Source organism: Pimephales promelas, chromosome 4 (assembly GCF_988280905.1).
Source record: "Pimephales promelas chromosome 4, fPimPro1.hap1.1, whole genome shotgun sequence".
In the NCBI taxonomy this organism is placed as follows: domain Eukaryota; kingdom Metazoa; phylum Chordata; class Actinopteri; order Cypriniformes; family Leuciscidae; genus Pimephales; species Pimephales promelas.
Window position 1 is genome coordinate 32,603,560 of NC_142772.1, and position 9,631 is coordinate 32,613,190.

Below are 9,631 nucleotides of genomic sequence, written 5' to 3' on the forward strand. Positions count from 1 at the left end.
CAGTGAACTGATTTTGTGGTGAGGTAAATACTACAGAAAAAAATATATTATTTACATGGAAAGAGTACTCAATTCAAATGTGTAAAAACGCATAAATATCAAGGTTATAAAATTAAGTGAAATTACAACAACAAAAAAAAAACAAGCAAGAGTGGAAAATGCTAAGCAAAAAATAATTTAATGTAATTTTTAATAATCTGGACTTAAACAAGTCACGTTGTCCGATTAGGATATAAAAAAGGACGAAGTCATTAATCTGTTAACTACTGCCACTGCAAGTTTAAAACAATTATCCAATACCTCACATGATGATCTAATGTTGACAAATGATAGCCTATGAAACTTAGGAACTTAAAGGGTTAGTTCACCCAAAAATGTGTTTATGTGTTTATTTGTTCTGCTGAACACAAAGGAAGATATTTGGAAGAATGTTTCAATCAAAGAGATCTCATTCCCCATTGACATTGTATGTATTTTTTCCTACTATGGTAGTCAATGGGGAATGAGATCTGTTTGATTAAAACATTCTTCCAAATATCTTCCTTTGTGTACACCAGAACAAATAAACACATAGAGGTTTGGAACAACATGAGGGTGAGTAAATACTGACAGAATTTTCATTTTTGGGTAAACTAACCCTTTAAGATTCAGCCTGTGAAACCCGTTTTGAAATTAGATGTTGCTTTAGAAATGGTACTCTAAATTCTTTAATCGGCTTCCTCCCCCTTTGGCATCGTCATATTTCATAATTTATTAACCCAGCAAACAAATTTAGGTTCTGGGAACGTTAGTTTTTGATTCCTAGAACGTTCCTAGAACTTTCCCTTAAGTTTAAGAGAACGTTCCCAGAATGCGTGCAATTATTCAGTGTAAGTCACCCGGTGGCTATTTTGGGTATTATGCCTAAATTTCATGGGAACTTAAATCTTTATGATATCAGCTTCAAATTTGGAACACAACTTGGTTAGAAATATGTCTTTGATTTTATAGTCATTATAGTAATAAATAAATAAATAAATAAATAAATAAGTACAGTAGGCTATATTTGATTTACTGTACGTTTAAACTTCCATAACTTTTTCATACTTTCAATAGGTCTATATTCAAAAGGATTCTTGAATTACATTGAACAGTGTTTGAATAGTGCAGTGTATTTTAAATAGAGCTAGTATACTGATTTCCCTTGTTTATACCCAAAACAGGCAACGTGACTCAGAAGACATACATTTCAAAACGTGCTAAATAACAACATGAGCAACATGTTGCTTAATTTCCTCCTTTAGCACCTTAAGAGTCAATTTTCGCAAATAATGTTAGCAGTATTCTTCTTTTTTCAGAAGAAATGTAAGTTTAATAGCCTATATATTTACTTATCTCAAAATCTGAATGTTCTGCACCACTGGTTTGGTTATAGGTCGGGCTGACCATGATGTCTGGGGCTGACTAATTGATCACAAAAAAAATGAAAGCAAATCATGACCAGCATACTCAAGACAGACCAGGCTGTCATAAGTGATCAAAGGATTTGATGGGGGAAAAAAAGCCCCAAAAAAGACAACAAAAACGTTATGTCTTGTGAGACGTTGCCATTAGGGTTAAGTTAATTTACTTTATTGTTGTTGTTTTTTTTTTTCATGAAATGTTGAAAACTTGATTCTGATCTATTGTCCCGTTAATCAAACAGATGTTTCCTAATATTCCTAATAATGAAAAAAAGTGAAAATGACCTCAAAAAACTTCTGCATTATTTTCAATGTTCTTGTTGTTTTTAGGCTAATAGTTTACATTGACTTTTTTATTAATAGATTTAAGATAATATACGCAGGTACAATTCATCCCCAAATTTGTAATTTTTTTAAAATCATTATTGCAAAATAAACCTCTTTGGGGTAATTCAAGACCCCTATCCCAAGATTCCGAAAAGGACATTATCTCTCACTTATTGTTAATGCACGTAAAGACTATTTTCTAAGTCTGTTCTCAGCAAAGTTTATTGAAATAAAGAAAGAATGACAAGAAAAAGACACACTACATCCTTCATCCTCAACTCTCTCAAGATAGCTTAGGTGCTCTTAAAGCAGATGTTTTCATGATCTTGTAGGTCTTGACAAGTCATTAAAAGTCCTATGCCTCAAAGGGCTGCCATATTGAAAACTAAGTCTAAGGGACCATAAGATAGCAGACAAATATTCCTATAATTGTTTTGGGATTTTTTTAAAATACTGAGACAGTACCCTTTAGCCTTTCCATCATTTTCAGCTCATTATATTGCTATTCTTTGGTTTTGGGGCAAACTGCAGCCCTATATATTTCTGCTCTCAACACCCTGTCCATTGTTCCAGCAGTGGCTCACGGCACGTGTGCCCTCTACCCCCTGGTCCCGTGAGCACAGGAAACATAAACCTCTTCCTCAGGGATCTGATAGCTTCTGTTTGAAGACCAAACACAAACCCAAAGTATTTTACAAGAGACTCTCAATGTCTGTATTTCACCCTCAAACAGATTTGATGATTTAATGATTCGTAGAATGGGTTTAATCAGGGTTTTTAGATTCAAGATAATGGATGGATGAAAGTAAAAATCTAGAGAATATTCTTTAGAAATAAACTGGTACATCTGGTGGCTTGAAGTTCTCCAGTGCACAGGCAGGAGGAAAAAACCCCAGCTCTCCCCCCAACCAGCCTTTAACGAGAACAGTGTGTCTGGAACTGCAGTCAGTCTTTCTGGGACAGAGTAGAAGCAGAAGAAAAAAAGAGGAGGAGGGGAGAACTAGAGTTTCTTCCCCCCTCACCAATCCAACTGTTCTTCATCGTGCAGTCTGTAACAACAGACATTCAGCTTGAGAGGAGGAAACAGCAGAAGCGTTCTTCTCCATGTTAGATCATCTCCAGCACTTGAAAGTAAGTATGAATTCAGATTTCAACACTTTACTCTGTTTTATATTTTTAGTAATGCCATTCCTGTCCATCTAACGATAGACAGATGACTTGCCTTACAGGAATGCACAGCTTTAAAAGGTCCATGTCCAGATGTGGCAAACCAAGTTTAAAACTGTTCTCTAACCGTTTGAAAGGTTCTGTGACATAGAATCGTTTCTGAATGCACTTTTGCTGTTGACTTTTGCAAGTTGACCCTAAAAGATAGAGATTTACATAAAAGGAAGTTAATGAGATGTGGGCAGAACTTTGAAGCTAGCATTAAAGCACTGATAGACTAATATTAATGCTGTGTGTGTGTGTGTGTGTGTGTGTGTGTGTGTGTGTGTGTGTGTGTGTGTGTGTGTGTGTGTGTGTGTGTGTGTGTGTGTGTGTGTTGGAAAATGAGGCACCACATGAGCTTGATACTATTTCCATTGTGCAAATGCCCAGTGATGATTATGGTCGTCAGCTTGAGCACAGATGGCACAGAGCAGAGAGACCTCTGGTGAAAGATCTTTGTTTAAAGAAACGAATCGTCATCATTTATTTTGTTGGTTGACCAGCTGTTTTGAGAAACTATATTAGTTATACACTATACCTAAATAACTGTAAAAAGAGATCAGTTGACTTAACTTAAAAAAGTGAGGAAACCCATTGTCTTAAAATTATTATGTAAAATAAATCAGGCATAATTTAAAAAAAAATTAAGCTATGTGTTCACATTACTTCTTTTTTTTTCTCCCAATTTTGCATGCAGTTTATTAACTTAATTTTAAGGCAACAGGTTTCCTCCTTTTTAAGTGAAGTCAACTGATCACTTTTTACAGTGTATAGATATAATTAAGTGTTAAGTTGTAGAATTTAACATTATTTATCCTAATCAATACACCTAATTATGAAGAAACACAAATTAACAATTAACTATAGTACTTTTTATAAATGAACATTTAAGATTGATAAATCCTTTCAAATTATTGTTTATTGTTAGTTCTTGATCTGTGCATTACTAGCCAACTGTTAATAAACCTTAAATAAAAGTATAAGTACTTATAGAAATATTCACTCAAAGTAAAAGTAATAATCTTAATAGTTAGTTAAATGTATGCAATTAAAAAACTACTCAAGTCGCGTTAGCTTCGCAAACGATTTTCGCATTTCGCCCACTAGTGTCAGTAGCACGGTACTTTGAAAATGTTATTTCTGAATCTTCACAGTTAATGTTCTTTTTTTTTTTTGTATGAAAGGCATTTTCTCTCGGTTTACAAATGTCAGTAAAAACGTGAAAGGAAAATTAGAAGTTATTATTTTGCCAATGTTACTTAACCAAACAATCTATATAGCATTCATAACTCAAGAACCTTGTAAACAAATGATAAAAATAACAAATGTTAGCCAAAGTTCTGAGAAGATTCTCGGCTAGCTGGGATGTTTAAAAAAAAAACAAACGTGGTTTAAAAATGTAAAATTGAGTGCCTTTTTAACCATCTCAGGTATTCAGTCACAGGATGGACCACTCAGCTCTCCGATGCCTCATCGGCCTGTCCGTCACTCTGCTAACCAGGCACTCTGCGAATGGCACCCCAGTCATTTTAAATGACTCTATGGAGGGCAGTGGGCAGTGGGAATCTGAGAGCACAGACCTGATCCCTACACCTAGCATTTCCTCCTTCCTCAATGAATCGGTGAAGACCACCTCCATATATGGAGAAAAACATACCAAATCGTTCTTGAATCAGATGGTAGACTTCTTAAAAGAGAACCACCTTCCCATAATTGTCATTACCACTTTACTTTTGCTCATCCTCACCATCCTCTGCTCGGCTGCCATCTTGAGTCACCGACGTAAAGTCAGCACCTACTACCCTTGCGCTTTCCCCTCCATGATGTATGTGGACGAGCGAGACAAGACTGGAGGAGTGCGCATCTTTAACGAAGTACCGGAGAAAGCCAACACCAGATCCACTGTGGAGCCGGTGAATTCAGCCAGGCAGCTCCAGGAGGACATCATGCTGGCTACCAAGAACCTCCGAACTCCATCCAAGAGTCCATGGAAAGAGAAGAATGAAACGGCAGAAGATCAAAAATCTGCCGATGACAAGGAACGTCCTCAGTGCGACAAGAGTCAAGAGAATGGCTGTGGCCTGCTTGAGGACAAGACCACAAATCAGTCTGCCATTGAGGATTCTGTGGAAAAGAGCAGCCCCAGCAGGTCCCAGGACAGCGTCCCTGCTTGTGACATGGAAAAGACTGACCCCTCGGACTCTGGGCCCCCTGAAGAGAGCAAACATCCATCTCTGCCAGAGAATTCAGAGATACAAGAGAACACGAACAAACAGGAAGTTGCTACTTCAGACTCACCATTTATCAGTGAAGAGAAAACAGCATTTTAGTTTGGAAACACTTAGACATAAATATTGACAAAAGAGTACTTATCGAACACATTGTTAAACTAAAGAATGCAGTATGAAGGTTTATTGATATAATCGGTAGCACTTTATTTCACAGTCCTGTTCCTATGTACATACTATGTACTTATTATAGTAATTGCAATAACTGGGTAATAACTAGGTACTAACTCTGAATCTACCCCCAACCTTAACTCATTTAATTAGCTTATATTACCCAATACTTTTTTTAGGTAAGTACACATGAGCGCACGTACTGTAAAATAAAGTGCAACCAAATTATCTGATTTTCTTCAGGAAAATGTATGACTTTAACATTTTGTTTGTGAGTGTTTACTTTGATGTACCAAATATAAATGTACTCTGCTTAAAATTAGTATTTCAATTTACTTAAATGTAAATGATATGAACAGATGCCATTTGGGCAAGACTTTACCATAAAAATGGCATTTTAAGCATTAGTTCTTGTGAATCTCTTTTCATTTGACGTGTTGATGACTATTCTTGTTTTCTTTACTCTTTTTTTATTAGTGATGATGACATTCATAAAGACGGGAAGGCTTATACATGAAGAATGCTATTTTATGTCATTTAATGCTGTCTTTTCTAATGTCTCACAACTTTGCAATGTGCCGCAAACACACACACACACACACCCAAAAAATAAACCAAGCACATTTGCTACTCCAATTAAGGAGAGGAGCCTCAGTATAGAAAAGCTTTGCTGTGAGCCAGGTTATTGTTTACATACTCTGGCTCTAAATATTTCCTTTCAAGGTCGAGCGGTATTGAGCCACAGCTGCTGAATGCCACAAAGTCCCAGTTTAGTCTAAAGATCAGTTAGTCTCAACATGTACTTTATGAAGAGCACAATATCCTCAATAAATCAATAAACTTGACTTGATCTTTATGGGACTTGACCAGTTGAGTCAAACTTCTTAATTTTAATGTTCATGGTAAAAAAAACACACACAAAAAAACTATGTCTAGATTTTGTTTGAATGAAGTCAATAAATGCCATTACTTCACTCACTACAACCACTGTTTTTTAGATCTACACCTTACAGTTCATGAAACAAATATGACATCAGTTTTACTCAAACTGAAATTACATTAATAAAAGTTATTACAAAATTCTTTTCTTATTTTAGACCTGATTCAATGGTGGCAAAACAGCACCACCTATGGTGATATTGTTTTTCCACACAGAAAAGAAGAAGAGTTCTTCTGGAACTTATGAATATTTCTATTTTTTAAGGCAGAATGGATGACAGTTTCAAGTGGACAGGCCATATAATAGCTATGCCGAAACCAAGAGCAAAATCACTTCATCACATTAAATGTGCTTCATATTTATTGATCCCATTGGTAAGCAGCATTAAATCCAATGATGTTTACAGATGCTTTATTCATTTAACAAATGAATGTTTGAAAGACCATTGAATAAAAGACCAGCAGGATAAGTTACCATCAGAATCACATTTCCATTCCTTCAAACTAAAAGAGAACAAGATTTGTGCGCATTCAGCTAGCAAGTGAAACCACTAATACATATCAAACAACATATCTAAACAAATATGGCTTGGACATAGTAACAGTCTATAGGTCAGTACTTTTATATTGTGCGTTTAAAAGACTTGAAACAGTGCAAGAGTTGGAGAGCTTTGGTCTAAACTCATAAGGAGGATTTAAAGCAGTGGTTCTCAACTGGTATTTTTTCAAGACCTAGACTTTACATTGGGCATCAAATAGTGACCCAAAGCCAAACCCTGAGATTAACTAAAATTATCATAATCTGTGTAGACCAAATAATATGTAAAATCAATTTATTTGCATAATGGAAGAAATTAAATGCATTATTCTCTTCCACGTCAATATTTAACTTTGGGACGCATTTTAACACTAGCATTTGGTTTTATTTTCCTGCTGCCCAGACAGAACAGAAACAACATTTGGTTGTGAAGAACCAGTTGAGAACCACTGATTTAGAGGATCAAGTGCAGCTCCTAGTTGCAGGACACGGCGATCTTCTCACCCGGTTTACCTTCCTGTTTCAGACGATAGTCTGCCAAAGCTGCTTTAATGGCATCCTCTGCCAGCACTGCAAAACACAGAGAACCAGGTCAGTAATAGAACAAAATCCTCTTAAACATACAATTAAGATTTGCATTATACATATAAATGTTAACAGTTAATGTCAACCTGAACACCAAAAACAATGCTAGAAAATATTGTACAAGCACAGATGAATCCGAAATCTTACTTGAGCAGTGCAGTTTGACTGGTGGAAGACGAAGCTCCTTAGCAATCTGAGTGTTTTTTATCTGGAGGGCCTCATCAACCTGTACAAATGAAGATCGTTGGTTTGATACTACTATTTAGGACAACAATTTTCAGTTACAATCAATCAAGCTTTGTTACAATACAGATTGGAAAAAAGGATAATCCAGAGCAAGAAGAACTGTAACTAGCAAATGTGACAATTTTGGCTTACAGATTTGCCTTTCACCCACTCAGTTGCCAAGGAACTGGAAGCAATAGCAGAGCCACAGCCAAAGGTTTTGAACTTGGCATCCACAATCTTCCCAGCCTCATTCACCTCAATCTAGGTGAGAGAGAAACAGTACACTTAAAAATAAATAACCACTGTGTGCCTCCAGGGTGGCATGAAATGAGTTTCCATCATCAGTATTTGGGAATGAACCACTGACTCTCTCTGTAATGAATAGTTTAAAAAATAAAATAAAAACTAGATCATAATGAAAAAAAGAAAAAATTAAATACTGCTATAAAAATTGGATTAAACAACAAAATCGCATGATCAATAACTTTTAGCGTTTACATATTGGTTATTTGTTGACTATGCGAGTTTGTATAACCGTTTTAAATTTTGGATTGTCTGTTGATCGTTTTAGAAATAATTCTTTAGTGCAGATTCATCCTGTTTAAATCCTCAATCCAACCCGAGGCTTCAGACATGTCATGTGATGAAGAATCCTGCAAGATTCACCTATTTAAATAATGATAAATGACAGCCAATAACCCTACAGTAGTAAACATACCCAGTCACTGAATAAATGTATTATTTAGGATGAACAAAGCAGTCATTCATTAGTTAGTCGAAGCTAGAGAGGATTACCTGCAGTTTCATCACATCTCCACATGCAGGGGCACCAACCAACCCTGTGCCCACATTTTTGGCATTTTTATCCAAAGATCCAACATTTCTTGGGTTCTCATAGTGGTCCAAAACCTTTAAAACAAAAATACATTTTAGGGGAGGGGACAATTGAGTTATTTAGTTCAAAGTCAGTATCATGTGTCGGTGCGTACAAGACAAATAAAAGACCATACTGATCTCCAAGGGCACCCACATTTTTTAACTAGTTAGTTTAGTACTAAGTTTCCCGTTAAATTAAAAAGTTGTCATTTGCATTTTGCATTTATACAAATGTGATATGACACAAAGACTGACTTAAAGCATTAAAACGAAACCATGCGAAACATGCGACGTCCTATTTTAGTGTTGATAATACAGTGCCAATTACTGTCATTATGTATCAAGCTCACAGGAAGCCACTTGAATTAACAGTTACAACAAAGCAAAAAACGTTAGTAACTTAGTCGATTGGCATGAATCATACTAGCTTACCTTTATGTGATACCCAGATTGCATCGTCATACATGGAGCTGAAAGCGTTTTGAGAAATAGCGGAGACGCACATTTCTTCGCCAGCAAAGCCGCCATTATATCTATTAATAATGACGCACTTGAAAACTGAAATAGCGGATTTATACGCCGTTGAATCTCGTAGGCTACTTTTCAACCATCGCGAGACATGAGACAAGTGGAGCCCGAATTTAAATGAACGCTTAAACCTCATAGACAGTAAAAGAAAGCTATACCTTTATTATTATCATTGCATACTTGTTCTTATTCAACTTGAACAGTTTATACGTTTTAAATAGGCTATAAATATGTAGGCGTTCATTTAAAAAGTTTACCCCCATATAGTGAATTAACGACCATAATAAGAATTTTAAATAAATCGAAACTGATCAACTCAAAATTGCAGTTTTGTAGAGAAAGACAGTGTTTTTTTTGTTTTTTGTTTTACTTTTATGCAATGCCTTTGTTGAAACTTTGCAGCTTCCGTGGTGCATTTATTGTGTATATTAAAATATTTATGTAGGATTTGAGGATTTGTAGTAAGTTAGTAGCTAGACCGTAAAAGAAATGTGCTATTGGTCTCTGCACCAATGACTTCAGTGGAACACTTGTGACTGACAGCGCTGCCAGCCAATCAT

General features: G+C 35.8%; 2 protein-coding genes across 2 annotated transcripts; one reads left to right on the forward strand and one right to left on the reverse strand.

Moving 5' to 3' along the window:
• Positions 1-2,742: 2,742 nt before the first annotated feature.
• tmem119b (transmembrane protein 119b) lies at positions 2,743-6,238 on the forward strand. The gene is made up of 2 exons (XM_039658883.2): positions 2,743-2,900; positions 4,409-6,238. The coding sequence occupies exons 1-2, from the start codon at positions 2,874-2,876 to the stop codon at positions 5,306-5,308; spliced, it is 927 nt and encodes a 308-aa protein (XP_039514817.2). The 5' UTR covers positions 2,743-2,873; the 3' UTR covers positions 5,309-6,238.
• A 416-nt stretch (positions 6,239-6,654) lies between these two features.
• Positions 6,655-9,127, reverse strand: iscub (iron-sulfur cluster assembly enzyme b). Its single transcript, XM_039658899.2, has 5 exons — positions 8,976-9,127; positions 8,463-8,576; positions 7,818-7,928; positions 7,587-7,665; positions 6,655-7,424 (listed from the first exon to the last, which is right to left on the reverse strand). The coding sequence occupies exons 1-5, from the start codon at positions 9,069-9,071 to the stop codon at positions 7,330-7,332; spliced, it is 495 nt and encodes a 164-aa protein (XP_039514833.2). The 5' UTR covers positions 9,072-9,127; the 3' UTR covers positions 6,655-7,329.
• Between the last annotated feature and the right edge of the window lie 504 nt (positions 9,128-9,631).